This window comes from Lonchura striata, chromosome 6 (assembly GCF_050655825.1).
Source record: "Lonchura striata isolate lonStrDom1 chromosome 6, ASM5065582v1, whole genome shotgun sequence".
NCBI lineage: Eukaryota > Metazoa > Chordata > Aves > Passeriformes > Estrildidae > Lonchura > Lonchura striata.
The window spans coordinates 4403263-4418563 of NC_140708.1; the positions used below are offsets into that span (position 1 = coordinate 4403263).

The 15301-nt window shown below is 46.2% G+C and overlaps 1 protein-coding gene across 10 annotated transcripts in view; it reads right to left on the minus strand.

Moving 5' to 3' along the window:
• Positions 1 to 15301, minus strand: part of ASCC1 (activating signal cointegrator 1 complex subunit 1) — a 35410-nt gene that overhangs the window by 19860 nt on the left and 249 nt on the right. The window contains exons 1-8 of one of the 10 annotated variants that reach the window (XM_085583892.1): positions 14810 to 15301; positions 13244 to 13368; positions 12075 to 12174; positions 11123 to 11220; positions 9732 to 9910; positions 3588 to 3724; positions 2705 to 2794; positions 1356 to 1475 (exon numbers count right to left, since the gene is read on the minus strand). In XM_085583892.1, coding sequence (XP_085440018.1) covers positions 1356 to 1475; positions 2705 to 2794; positions 3588 to 3724; positions 9732 to 9910; positions 11123 to 11220; positions 12075 to 12174; positions 13244 to 13352 — 833 coding nt within the window. In that variant the 5' untranslated portion in view covers positions 13353 to 13368; positions 14810 to 15301. Of the gene's footprint in view, positions 1 to 1355; positions 1476 to 2704; positions 2795 to 3587; positions 3725 to 9731; positions 9911 to 11122; positions 11221 to 12074; positions 12175 to 13243; positions 13369 to 14616 lie in introns of all 10 variants that reach the window. The other 9 variants (XM_085583889.1, XM_085583891.1, XM_085583893.1 and 6 more) reach the window with 9 other exon arrangements.

Consider the following 15301-nt stretch of genomic DNA (forward strand, 5'->3'; position numbering starts at 1 on the left):
AGTGCTTCTGCTCTCTTTCTCCTTGTGCTCTGTCTCCTGGCTGATCTCTGACTTGCCCTGGTTCCCTACCTGCCCCATTCATTTTTATCTCACCTCTTTCAGGGTAGGACAGACTTCAAAGTGGAAGAGCCAAGAAAGGGAAAAGACTTTAATTCCTACTGCCTCCCAGCAGTTCTTACATTTTTCATTTCCCCCCTCATTTCCTTATCCCACTTCCTATCTCTTACTTCAACACAGCCTCCAAAGTCTAGTTTTAAGCAGGGCTGCCCCCCCTGCCATCTCCTCAGCCCTCAGGGAAAGGATATGCCAGAACATATCCCTTCTTCCTGAGACAGTCCCTGCTCACAGCCTCCCTCCTCCAGCTGCACTGCTCCATGCTCCTCTGCTAGCTCCTGCTGTTCTCTAGCAATGGGAACAGACAACAAAAGGGCAGTGCTGTCAGGCAAAGAGAAGGCTGAGGCTCAGAGACAGGAGGTAAAGCTCTTTTGGCCACTCCCCTTCCCTATTTCTGGCAACCAGCAGCAGAGAGTACAACAGCTCTTATATTAATCATAGAATCTACAGTGGTTTAGGGTGGAAGAAGTGTTAAGAGATCATCTGCTTCCAAATCCTGCCATGGTCAGAAACACCTTCTACTAGAACAGGGTGTTCCAAGTCCCATCCATGTTTCCTCAGTCTTCCAGAAAGCAACAAGAGAAAAGATGGTGTTGCCACTGGTGACACAGATGAAGGAAGGTTGTCCAGACACTGCCACATCCTGGGCAGGGCTGTTTGTAGAGCTGAAGCCATCAGCCACAGTGGTGAACAGCACAAACACTCGAGCTGACACCAACCAGGCTTCAAGATCTTGCTGCAGCAGCTCCAAAAGACATTTCACACCCAGCACCTGTTCCAGGCTGCTGCAGACACATGAACCAACTCTGTAATCAGGTCATGCTCTTCTGAGGACCTTCCAGGTTAACTGGGTTTTAAGAATAATTAAGTGCTGCAGAATAGAATACACCAGGTTGTCCAGATTAATCTGGACTGCAGGTTGGGAACTAGACAGTAGAGGCTAAATCATCCTGCCTTCTAAGTCATCTCAGGAGTACCTCCTTGGCCATGCTACCCTTGTGTGAGCTGTGACTCCATTATTCAACCTGACAGACTGCTGCAGAAACAAATGACACCCTTCAGCTGCAGCACTACTGACTGATTTAAAGAGCAAACACATCACTGCCTTAACTGGTTCAGGAAGCAAGGATGACTTCATCTTGGTGACTGCTGGCCTGAAGACTGCCAGCAGCACCCACCAGCTCCAGAGGGTTTCCCTGGCACTCCAGGGAAGAATGAAAGACAGGAGCAGGGGCACTCACCTGTCTGAGCCATCCTTCATGTGGACTTTGGCATAAAGGACGTCTGTCATGGCAGGGTCATCGTTCATGTACTCCACTCCTGATACTTCCACTGTCAGAGGCTGGCCTCCAGTAATTTGGCTAAAACCCAAGAAAGCCCTAATGTTAAAAACCAAAACATTACACCAGCTCTTGAAATGCAACACACAGTGCTCCTCATGCACATACTAAATATTTGGGTTTACTTTTTGCTGTAGTGAGACACAAATTTGATGTTAAGTGGGACCTAAATGCTACACAGGGCCTATGGAGCAGTGAACTCCACTCAGGAGTTCTTTTCTGTCCCCTGTTTTTCAGCTTGTTTGCACTGCAAAAACCCAAACTCAAAAAGTATCCCCAATTCCTAAAACTCAAAAGCCTATAACTGTTATTGCCTTATCACCCTGAGTGGTAAAAGAATTTAAATTAATATATTTGGTGTTTCAGATACACATTAAGTCAACTTGTCAGTGCTCACAGGCCACCTCAATATGGAGATTTCCATCCACATGTCAGAAAACCCACCAGAAGTAAATGGTTCAAGTTCTCATTCCAGAGAGGCTCCTGCCTCCCTGTGAAAAGACCAACCATAAAGTCTCTGATTTTTGCTGGGAAAGGTACTTGATATAGAAGACAACTCTGAGTGCAACATCCAACCAGTGAATAGAGCTGGTTTAAAATCAGCTCCAGCTCTTCATGCAGGATATAATATGCACTCCCACACCTGCAAATGGCCTGTAGAGGGTATCTGCTTCCCAATACACTGCCTCCTTGCTTTTCCCAGCAGAGCATCCTGGGGAGGCTGCTGCTGCAGCCAGCACTCCCTGTGAGTAAGTGCTGCCTTGTTTAATACCCAGGGCTCGTGGAAAGAACAGGGAGTGTCTGGGCAGGCAGATGTAACAAACAGAAGTTAACAAGGTGAGTGTGACTTTGCTCTGACCTTGCTCACTTCTGTTCAGCTTTTGAGGTTCTCAGCAAAGATTCCCAAGTGAAACAAGCAGTGTGATTTCCCTTCCCAGTATAGTTACTGGGAGGGAAACAGCACAAATGTATTATTATGGACATCAAATTAACAGCACTAAAGGTTACCTATTCTAAAAAGGGTCAGAAAGGTCATAGCTAACTTCACAGGGCACTGCCTGAACTTTAGAAAAGGAAATGAAAGCTAATGAAGCTTTATGTAGGTGGAAGGGAGCCTAATTAATTTCCAAGTATCTTTAGTTGGGTGTGGAAGGGGAAATAAACTAAAGGTTACTTTCAAGTGTTGATTCCCCCTTCACTAAAGGAAATAGGGTGCAATGATTTTCTCGGCATCAATTCAATCCACTTACATGGAAGCTGGCACTTTCCAAATACTGCATTCAGAGCCTCCCCCTGGAAACACACTTGCATTTCTGTTCAACAGCTGAACTGGAGCCATCCTTTTAAAGGCAGAGGTATGAATTCTGGCCATGCATTAATTCCCACAGATATTAGCTGGCACAGTGTGGCCAATTCTTCACGCACCAAGGCAGCAAATAAATGAATGCGAAGGATCCACGTTCTGTGTGCAAAGGCTTTGCAGAAATAAATAAATAAACCTCCCCCTCAGGCCATCTTCAATTACGAAGCTGACCAGAGATAAGCTAATTACAGTGTCACTGGACCACATTTGCAGCCAAAGACCAGCATCTGCAGCTCAGTGTTAACAGGCAGCACGGCAGCCGCGCTCCCAGAGCAGCACGGACGCTTCCAGGCTGATTACTCACAAGGCTCCTGATGGCTTCCCTGCACACAGCTCCCCTCGTCCAGGAATGTGTGTCAAGGACACCTCAGCATCTGCTCTGAGGCAGGAGGGAAGTGCCAGAGGCAGAGCCCACTGCAGGCAGCGTGCAAAGGTAAGGGAGCTCAGCCCCCCCACTGCAGCAGGCAGGGGACAGCGACAAAAACTGCTCAGGTACAAAGAACAGGGATGAATGTGAGGAAGGGAAGTGAGCAGAGCAGGTTTTCAGGGAATGCCGAGGGTCTGAGCTGAGTTACAGATGCTGTAAGGCTCTCTGTGGCTTCTCAGGGATTTCTACTGCCCCATTTGAAACATTTCAGCCTTTTTCTAAATTTCCAGAGTTGAGAGAAGACTACTGAGCTGCTCTTCCCTTCACTGTTCCTTGTCAAGACAGAGTGCTGCCTTCCCCCCTCTCAAGGCCTTGGTGATGATATCCCTTTCCCACCACTTACTCCACAAAGTCCTCTTTGCATCGCTGCAGGAGGTCACAGGCTTTCTGGATCTCTTGCTCGTTCAGGAGCACCAGTGTCCCAAGAGTCAGGTGAAGCTTTGCAGGGTTCTGGAACAGGCTTCTGCTGACCCCATGATCCTAAAAATCAATCAATCACATAGAGGGGGTCTTACCTCATCCACACATACCCTGCTCCAGCACAGGGATAAATACCACAGAAAGCAGGTACCAAGTCACTGGTATTCATCTCTTTTATCTCTGGTCGGGTTGGTAATGACACAAAGTTGAAAATTTCTCAGGCTTTGTGAGGAAGCAAGCTTAGTCTGGCAGATGAGCTGCAGTCCTATCACAGCTCCCTGCCTGCTCTTCCATCAGAGCTGCTGAACAGCAGCCTGGAACATCATTACAGCAGGCTGTAACTTGGTACCCAGGACTTGCAACACTCATTTGTGTGGGGTTTTTTGGGAGGAGACTTCCACAGGTGTTGACGCAGCATCTGCTACCAGAAATGAACTCAACACAAGCCAGCTCAGATTTAAAACTTCAGTCCATTTCTTGTGCAATAAAGCTGAGACCAGCTGTTGTGACAAGCTCTAAATGGTCTCTAAATCCTGTCTAAACACAGGTTGCACCTCACAACAGAAGCACAGCTAATACCAGCTCTGATAATTATATTTTTCTTCTTCTCATATGCCCTATAGTTTGCTGAGGTGAATTAAGTTTAAATTCCCTTTATAAGAAGATCTGTGTGCTGTTGCTGGGGAGGAACTCTTCCCAGGTGGAGCAGTGGTTGCATCCAGCTTTAAAAAATGTGCTATTCTGTTCTAGGATACTTATAAAAATACCTCAAGGATGGTTAACACACCCATATTAAAACAATTATTTCCACTTAGTGGCCACTTCCCAATCAGCACATTAAATAACCTCCAATTTTAACTCCAGAAGAAGCCAAGCTGCCAGGCCGTGGAAGCCTTTCTGCATCTGAAAAGAGTGCACCAGCTGAGAACAATAGCTTTGAAATTTCTACTGTGCTCCAGAGTTTGAAATAAAACCTTTCAGACGTTTAAATGCTGCAGTATCTCAGCCTGTCAAGAGTTTCATGCCCTACATCTCACTCAGCATTTTTCATGCCTAATGACCACATGCAGACCCTTCTTTACAGCACAGCTTATGGGCTGGACTAGGGACAAGACAGGCTGCAAAACAGAGGCTAGGGGCTTGCTCCAGCAGCCACAGCTTGGCAAAAAACAGGGATGGCCCCATCTCACTTCTTCCTACCTTCCCCTCCCTGCAGTAAAAGCTTTGTGGCTTCCTTTAATTCATGCTGCTGTTCACATGCATGACAGGACATGATTGCTCTCTGTCAGCCTTTTTTCTCCAGTGATATCTGCAGTCAGGGAATATACGGCCCTTCACAAAACAACAGCTTGGGTAACAGAAACTGGGAGGTTTGGTTTAACCTTGCCACAGACAACCAGCCGAGGTCACAGAGTGCACAGATGAGCTACAGTAACAGCCCTTTGCAGGTCAGAAAGCCAAAGCCCTGCCCTCATTTTCTGCCCCAGTATAATTCGTGCTGTAAACATGACCCTGCCCCAAAAGCAGCATTTTCCCCTGAGGTTTTCAACACCTGAGTGTGGGCTGAGTTGACAAATGATGGCATGTCACCTCCACGAGCCACACTACTGCTGCTGGGGAGATCAACAGGGAAGAGAGCGCACAGTGAGCAGGCCAAGACCTAGATAATCCTCCTGGTTTACTCCCTAGTATTTCAGGCAGCTCCTCAAATCCCTGCTTACACTCCCTACTCTTTCACAGGCCAGTAGATCCCACTTCTCCCACACATAAAATAGATGCTGCGTCAGAGCTGGCTCCCTCTGAACAGCCAACGTTCCTGTGGGTGTCTCAGCAGCCCTTCCTGGCTGGATGCTGCTCACCAGGATACAAAAAGGCTGGAACTCAATTATTCTAATCCCAGATCATGATGTGCGATCAGCAATCACTGAATCACCTCACAGGAACCCGCCTATTGTCTCTACAAAAATTTACTGTTCAAACCTGGGCTCTTTAACATGTATTGAGAGGCAGGAAGAATAATCCCTTTAGGCACTATCCATATGTGATGACTGTCCTTTTTAGCTTATGCCTCTGCTTTACACTGCCCTGTCATGGTCAAAAAAAACCAACTCGTTTCCACTTGGTCATTTTTAATCCCTTCTGCTACCAAAAACTTCTACCTCTGCTGTGCTTCTTTAGAAGGAACAGAAAAGGTTTTATCTGGGGTCTCCAACTCTTTGCAAAGCCCAAATACGTTGTGCCTCCAAATCTAAGACCCTGTAGTAGGGAAATCATAAACCACAACACCCTTCAGCCCTCCTACATGACAAGAAAAAGGATCAAGCTCCTTAGCTCTTCTGCCCTAGCTGTGTCCTCTCTTCTGTTTTAAGAGCTCCCAATGTTTGCAGACAGCTTTATGTTTTTCAGGTTTTATTTTTCCTTAAGAGCAAGATACTGCATGCCAGCTATGTGCCCTGTGCCACCCTGATCCACAAACAAAGGAGTGAGCCAGGAAAACAGTATTTGCACAGGATTATCTGAAAAGCTACAGGCTAAAAAGCCCCTCCCACTTTCTGTCCCTTCCACTCTGAGATGAAATACCTCATTAGCAATGTTTGATATTTACAGGTTGCCATATATGACAGCAATCATGTTTCTTTTCCCTGCTACATCTGCAGCCTGTTCAGTCTGCAAACGCTGTGTTTGCACAGCTCTCAAAGACCCAACTGTGATTTTTCACAGCAATGTTACTGCAAAGTCTCTCCCCTTTTCCACCTGCATGCTCAGACAGACATCTCATTTCTCCTCACTCTATGACACCTACATGACAGTGAGAGAGAGGAGACTTCCAAGGTCATCCAGCCATCCGGACCTCCCACTGCACCATATCAGTGATGAGCCTGTCCAGGTGAGCCACCTCCCCATATTTAGATTAAATTAACCTAAAAGAACCTCCCCTCAGCCCTGTCTCATTTGCCTGCCAGCCCTGACTGTACAGCATGAACAACACCTGAAGTGCTCTGTATTTCAGCACAAGGTTTATTTTCAAAAAGCTTTTAAAGACACATACAAAAAAAACTTAGAAAGCATATACTTACCAACAAAATGCTGTAAAATATAAATGAATGGTTGTCATGGTAACTGCTTCCAAGAGAAACAGAGTCCCTCACAAATGCTCAAGGGCCAGAAGAGATCCTCACACACACAACATATACACACACACACACCTGCTCCTTTCCCTTCCTTACCATTATTATCCCTCATTCAAAGGCTGAAGTTAACCTAATTCTGCAATGTTTTGCACCAGGCAGTGAAACGCCCCGCTTCTGTCACTGAAACCTATTCAGATTTCCTCAAGTATTCGAGAAATCCCATTGCTTCGGACAAATCTAAGCTCTTTTATTGCTCTTGGAGGCACAGTTTTGAATTACTGTTTTTCATTACTGATATGCTTTCTAGCAGACCCTGCTGTGAGATAAAGTGGTATTAGAGTGGCATTACTGGCTGGAGGAGTGATTGGGAGACACACGGGGCTGCAGTGTACTCCTCCAACTAACAGGAAGCAATAAATATATCTAGAAACTCTTTTGCTAATACCAGGAGAGGGAAGGGAAGAAAAATATAGCATTATATATTCCTAGGCTAAGCATATGCAACCCCCTAAATACCTGTTACTGACCGAGTTCTACATTTCAAACTGAAAATTGAAACTCTAGAGCTGATGTAAGCAGTGCCAGGAACATTTCAGGCCCTTACAGGACTTGGAGCTGTCCAGACACAGAACAAAAATTGCAGGACAGACAGAAGGACAGGCAGGAGGAGCAAAGATGAACATGGCCAGTACTTGGTCTCAGCACTTCTCTGACCAAGGCCGGATTGCTGCAGTTTTCTGAGACAAGGAGCATGTGAAGGTTTGCAGGCAGCTCCTTCCAAATGTGACTGACAACACTTGAGGAATGCACAAAGTCTGTGAATATGTTTTTATGAGGATGGCAGACAACCTCCCTTCCCCCCAGAGATGCAAACTGACATTTAAGAGTGAGCAAGAGAGAAACAATGTGACAGACAAGATCAGGAGGGGTTTGGAGAGCAAGCAGGACCACCAGTGGAGGCTGGGCCAATGGAGAGCTGCAGAGATGCAACCCAGCCAGGAGGCAGGAAAAATTAGTGCTCTGCAGGGAGAAGGGCTGGTCCTGGGTCAGTCGGTTGTGCTGAAGGATTAAAAACAATGGAGGAGAGCACGAACAACAGCACTGCCTGCAAAGATGGCTAAACCACACATCTTAGAAATTTGACAGTGAAAGGACTTAGAAAGGTCCCTAGAAGACTCATCCAACAGCAGGGCAGCCTGGAAGCCAGAAGCCAGCAGGTAGTATGGGATACACTGATGTTACTGCAGCGGGCAAGGCCATGGAGAGGGACCACAGAGATCCACAGGACCTGCTGGCAGACAGCTAGAGGAGGAGGAGGACCAAATACCTGGAGTCCAGGATGCCAAGTCTTCAGGCAGAGCAGGACCAGATCTCCAGGAAGGCCATGTGAAAGGACTGTAGCAGCCATAAGCCCAGGCAGAAAGGGATAAAGGGCAAGAGAAAGCCCATGCTGAGAGCAGCAGCCTCACTCCAGAGCCAATGGCACGAGAAGCCTCTACAGAGCCCCGTGCAGGTCACCAGCCCCTCAAAGAGCTGCTTCCCTCACTGTACCTTGGTGTGTCCCACATAAGGACTGAACTAGAAACCAACAGAGGGAGCCAGGCCATCACTGATGCCAGCCCGAGGTCCCAAATCTGTCCAGCCTACACCTTCCCAGGCTAATCTTTCTATCCCCCTGCCTGCAGGGCATTCCTTTAATCAAGGTGAGCTTTAATAAAGGTAGTGCTGCTGGCTAATGAGGAGAGATCATCCTCCTAGCCCGAGGGAAAAGTTGTCCTGGCATTGCACTGGCTAATCCCTGGAATTGTTGGCCACTTTCAGTTGTATTTAATGTCAGGTGATAGAAAGCTCCTAAATTGTCAAGGAATAAAGCAGCTGGGAGGAGAACAGGAGTTTAAGTCCCGACTGCCAGGAAAGACAAGACTGCAAAGACAGCTCATTTCTGCTCTTGGAGATGAAACAACTGACATGCAAGTGACCATGAGAACTTGAGCAAGAATTCATATCTCCCTAGATATCAGATAATTCACACCCATGGTATGAAGATATACGAAACTAAACTTCTTAAGCTGTACTATCTGCAAGGTTGTATTTTCCCCTTAGCAAGGCACCAGAAGAAGTGATGGACATGAAAGTGAAGAGTATCAGCCCACAGAACCCTGCAGTGTGTCTGCAATGCAACCTGCATTGCACAGACCTCTCTCCTGCCTAGAGATGTCCTGCAGCAGACACAGAGGACATGGCAATTTAAAAACACCATTCCCTCTCCTCAGCTCAACCCTGTGCACTGACACACCACTTCTGACAGCCCAGAAGCATGCTAAGATAAGCCAGAGGATGCAGAGCTTTCCCTTAATTTTCTTCCTCATTTCCCTATGCCTAACTATTTCCTGCTCCTCCCAACACAAGATCTGAAGGCAAGTAGGAGTGCTGTCAGCACAAAGTCTCCTGGGGAAGAAGGGAAGTGATGAGATTTGCAGGATGGCATGTGCTACCAAGTCATTTCTCGCTCAGCTCTGGCAATGACACCCATCTTCCTTCACTATCAGGAGCCAAAAGTGAAACAGAAGCAGCAGCAAATTTGTAAATTCCTACCTAATTTCATGGTTATGTAAAAATAATATAAAATGTCGACAGGTCCACTACATTATTTAGTGAGTTTCCCATTAAAAACAAAAATCCCAACCCTCTTTTGAAACTTAGTGTATTGTTAGTAGAGATTTTTCTGGATGGGAGGATAGCTAAGTAAACCATTCTACTTTTCAGAAAATTTGACAAAAGCACTCAACAAATTCCCAGCAGATCCACCAACTTAAGTAAAAGGCCTGTTGAAAACGCATTCCTAGGAAACAGAATAGAATAAGGCCTTCAAGGAAAATGCCAAAGAGCTCTCTCAATAAATGAAACAGCACTCTAATCCTCACATGGGTCCCTACCTTTGAGCACTTCTCCAGCACTTCCTCCTTGAACTGCAGGAACTTTTCCTGGATGGCAGGCTGGTTGAGAGCCAAGGACAGGAAGTGTGTGAAGGGCTGCCTCTTGCGGAAGCTGTCCAGGAGCACATCGATCCGCGTCCGGGCAGAGATGACACCGCTCCGCTGCTGCCCCGTGATCACTGCAGGGAGACACAGCAACACCTCTCTGCTTTCCTGAAGCTCTCAGCTTTTGCTCTCAGCCTCCCAAGGAAGCAGCAGGAATCAAAACCCCCAAGCATGCACTGAAAAACCTGCCAGACTCCCTGCTTGACTTAAAATGTCTGATACAGCTGTGCTTTCCTCAGCAAAGACAGGATGATGCCATCAAAAGCAGCCATCCCTCTGCTGTCCAGAAAGTCAGTTCTGAGGGCATAAAAACAGTAACTGAGAGCCCATCAGTTCAGGGACCCTTCAGATTTCTAGAACATAATTTCAAGTTTTCATATAGGCAGAGTGAAAAGGGCAAGGAAATCTTATGAAGGATCAAGACTGTGTTATTTGTGCATGCACTTCAAGGCACCAAACAGAGAACACTTGAGCTCAAAAGGAAAGAACAGCAAGGATCAAAATCTCCTTGGCTTCCTATTATTCAATGTTTTCAACATTTCTCAACCTTCCTAACAGTCCTTCACAGTTCTTGGGAAGAAGTCAAGACCCACTCGAGAAGCACCACCATGTTCCTGTGCAGCATCACAGTGTGATCCTCCCAGCATTTCCTCCTCATAGCTCTGCCACAAACATCCCTGTGCCAGTAATCTCTGGAGCATGCCCTAAGGAACCCTCCAAATACCCACTCTGGCAGCACTCACAAGGCTCAGCCCTGATGAGCAAGGTCTCCTTTCTTTTTAAATCCCTGGAAGTGATGAGAGGGAACATATGGTACAAGAAGCCCTGCTCTCACTGTTTGGATCTAGTGACAGCACCAGAAAGTCACAAATGTCATCTCAACCCTTCTCATATTAAAGCACGTGCAGATGTTTATTTTGCACACAGACAGACAAGATACTTCTCTGAGTGCTTATTTCAGTTTCTTATTGATGAAATAGCATTTTAAAAGCAAACCTAAAATAAAAAATATAACGCATTCAGGACCCAAGTTCTCAAGCCATTTAAAGGCCTAGAAGTGACTTAAAAAAAAAAAAACAACTGACACTGTTTAATAAGGATTTACAGACAATAAAAATAAGCTCAGGAGAAAAGTGAAGTGAAGACTTTCCCAGGGCCAAAAAGTGAGTCAGTGCTGTGTAAGGAGTAGGAATTAAAGGGAAAACACCTCCAGTACCCCCTCCCTGCTTAAACTGTGCTTGTGCAAGAGCAGATAAAAGCACATCCATTTTGTGTCCCCTACTCACCAATTTCTCCTTCCACTCCAGGTTTGGGAATGCTGATGGAGGTTTGAGTCTCTGTTTCCAGCTTCTTCTTGGTCTCCCCTTTCTTCCCAATGATGTACCTGGAGGCAGAAAGTGCAAGAGTTTCCCTCACATAGTGACACTGAGCCACGCTCCATCACGTGTGTCCAGACCTGGACCCTCTGTGCTGGAGGGATGCACACACCCAGCTCCACATGCAGGACCACATCCAGGCACAGAGGTGATTCCCAGGACTCCACACATGTCCAGCCTGGGACAATGCTGAGCTATGGCTCAAAACTGATTTAAGTTAAAATAAGTTGGTAGGTCCACAACAGCTCTGCCTCTGTCAGCTGGGTTAATCTCTTTTCCCTTTATCCCAGCTGAGATAAGAAGGGCTCTATATCAGCTTTTTGCTTTGCTCAAAGTAGTCATTTACCAGCATCCAAATACACAATGGACCACTTTTCTGTCTCTGTATTTCAGAAAAACGATCTAACTAATAAAACTGTCAAAAATAACTAGATAAAACTTTGAACACTACAGGTTCTCCAGTAAACAAGGGACTGGAGTCAACAGCCAATTCCAGCTGTGTGTGCTTTCTCTGAAAGCTCCCACAAACTCTCCCACCAGGCTGCTCGCTCCAGTTCTTCCTCCCGTTCCTTCTCCCCCCTCCTCGATGCTTTTATGTTCAAGGCAAGAGATGTTCAAAGACTCTCCTGCCAGCCAGCAAGCACCACCTGCTGTCCCTACCACGGGGACGGTGAGGAGTCAAGCGAGGCCCAACTGCACTAGAAAGGCATTGCCAATTTCCCCTTCCCTAGCACTCAAACCCAGAGCACAGAGTACATCCCAGGGATCCAGTGCTCGCCCCAACCTCCAAAAATAAATATTCTGTGCTCAACTTCTTTCCCAGCTGGCGGCACATCAAATAAACCAAAGCACACAGGCTCACTTGTACAAGGGGCTGGGAACGTCCAGCCGGCACTGGAAGCCTCGCTCGGTCTCCTCCACCACAAAGGCATCGCAGGGTTCATCCACACAGTCACCAGGGCCTACCGGGAAAACCACATCAGACCCTGCACAACCTCTGTAAAGTTTGGCAGTGCTTTATGGATGACAACAGTCTCCTCCTAGCCTTCTTCCAAGGTTAAATGAAGGAAGGAATGAGCTTCTCTCTGCTGTGGATAACTGCTTTTTATTTATCACCTCACTACCAGCCCCAGAACACATAATGACAGCTTCTAAATCCGGCCGGCTGGGAGGCACAGGAAGCAGGTAGTTACAAACCACGGCTTTTCTCAGCTGGAGTTTGTGCAATTCCCACACAGTGGGAATGGTCTCTTCTGGCAGCCAATTTCAGAAATTTAAGGCTGCATAAGAAGACAGATAAAAGGTGAGGGGAGTTTTGGTCGGAGGGTTCAAGACAGTGATTCAGAAACAGGCTCAGAGGAACAGATGCACCTTTCATCCTCAGGCTGCTCAGTCATGCACGGATCAAACAGAACACCCTGAAAGAATCCATGCTTCCTATTCCCTTTCCAACAAAAGCAAGGATGAATTTGAACAGAAAGCACCTGGTTAAAGCTTAGTGCAACCACTGAAAGGCAAGGTGGGAGGAGAAACTGCCACATTCCCTTCTGAAAATTAACAGTGGAGCTTTTCTGTGCCCACAACTTACACATAACTACAGCAACATGGAGGCAAGAAGTCAAAGTAAAGCACACCAGAACAGGAAAAATTTGGTCCCCAAAGTAGGTAACACCTTCCAAAGGCCAGTTTTAAAGCCACAAACATTGCAAGGACAGAGGGTCTTTAGCAAGCAGCTTCCATATCTGCAAATAAAGATGGTAAGGAAAAGAAAGAAACCAGGGAAAAACAGATCTACAGAGCAACACTGGTTTTCCCTTTTCCTGGAGTTCTTCCACAATCAGCAGGAAAATTGAACAGTCAGCAGCACAGTCAACCAACCCACTTGGGATAACTGGGACTGCCTTTTCCTCTCTCTTGAAGACCTTGATCTGCCACATGGGCAGGTCTCTGCACTCACAAAGGCATCAGAGACAACTCTGAGAGCTCCCTAGGTCCCCAGTGTTGATGATTACACCTCCTGAGCATCCTTACCTGCACAGAAGTCCTCCTCCTCCTCATGTGGGAAGGCCTGCTCTTGGATGAGATTTTTCCGGTACACTCGCCCCCCGATCCTTATCAAGGGGGGCCGCAGCACATCCATCCTGCTCCTCCTCCTACTGCAACAACAAAGACAGCTGTGCTAACCCAGGCTAAGCTATTTCAGTGTTTCCTTGCACACTGGGTTGGCAAAGACCTTAAAGCTCAGCTCATTCCAATGCCCTGCCATGGGCAGGGGCACCTTCCACCATCCCAGGTTGCTCTGATGGGGCAGCAACAGCTTCTGTGAACAACATGTGCCAGAGCCTTGGCATCCTCATAGGAGAACAATTTCTTTCTAATATTCAATCTCAGCCTCCCCTCCTTGTGCTAAAAGTATTAAGAAAGGCAACATCTCCTCAAATATTATGTGTCTCAATCAAAGAGCAATTTGATGAGAAGTCACAAGTAAGTAAAGCACAATCAAGTGGAAACAGGAAATTTAAGCAGGGTAAGGTATGTAACTCTGAAACTCACAGGTTTCAGCTAAAAGTCACTGTGATCTCAGTCAATGTGACATTTCAAAGTTTCTCTGGGCTTTAGTTGGTTCTGAGTTAAAAATGTTTAGAGTGGAGAACGTTTAATGGTGCTAAAACAAAGAGCCAGCAGTGTTCTGTCAGAGACTTCACATCTCCAACACTTGAATTTCTATATTCACTGGTGTGAAAAACACTTTTGTTAAAATTTTAGAAGTCTAATAGTAATGAAAATCAGGATAATAAGAGATGATAAAAAGTTAAGAATTATGGGTGTCTGGGTGTCTGGCACTCTGCCACAAAGCACACCTTGCTAACAAAAGATTACTCTTTAAAAGCAATAGCCTATTGCATATTCATATATCTCATACAGGATTTAAATATTCCTTTTAAACTAAGGTGTTTCTGCTTAACTTTAGTTTCACCCCCTCATCTTGTAAATCAATTTTCTTGGTTCTTAGAAGTCTAAGTTTTTCTGATAAGGAGATAGTAATTAGTTTCTTGGGATCTTGGTGTCAGTTGTTATTTTTATATAGATAGGATAATGTGAAGCATTTCTTGATTATTTTTTCTATTCTTTGAGTTAGCTATAAAAAGTATCTTACATCACATAGTTTCTATTTTAGTATTATGTTATAGCCTAAAAATTGTATTTACTAAATTACTTAAAAGAGATTAATACAGCATAACTTTATAACATAACACATATATAGTATTCATTTTAATATTTGTGAAAAGTCAATATTGTAATATGTATTTATAACAATTGGCATGGTTAATTTAATATTGGTTGTCTCAATTTTAAACCAGCATCTGTTACTCAGAAAATATAGTTTTCAGGAAAAAAATCACCTTAGTCAGAAGGTTTACTTATCCACTGCAACAGAACAGGAAAAAATAAGAGCTTGCCTCACAAGCAAGGTATAGCATGTATCACAGAGTGACATCAGGTTGAGAAGGTTAATACTTCTCCCCTCAGTTCGAGCCCCACCTTTTAAAATGACTCACGACCATCTGAACTCACACGAATAATAAAAAACATTACACTTCAATAAAAGCAGTAATTCCTGTTGCTCAAGGGAAGAAGTACAGAGGTCAACTGTGCGCAATGACGGAAAAAGCCATGAAAATCAGTCGCTGGGGCTTTTCCTTCCAAGCAGGCTTTTCTTGGGGAGTTATGTTTTTAACACATCGGTGTCACAGATGACACAAGGACTTCTGCAAAGTGCGCAGCAACAGCGGGAGGCAGAGCGCAGCTGGGGCTGCAGCCTTAGGCCGGGTCCGCTCCCGACGGCAGCATCCAGAAGGGCTCCGCGGGAACCAACTCCAGGCCACCAGGGAGGGCGGCAGGGGCACCGGCAGGGTCCGCACCGTGGGAATTCCCGGGGCGCCGAGGGTACCGCAGCAATACAGCCCCTCGGCGCTACACCGGCACCCCCACCCCGGCGGGAGGCGGCGGGAGCAGCGAAGCTCGGCCGTGCGCCCGCGGGGCCGACGCCATTTTGTTCCCGCTCCCCTCGCGCGGCCCGCCGGAAGC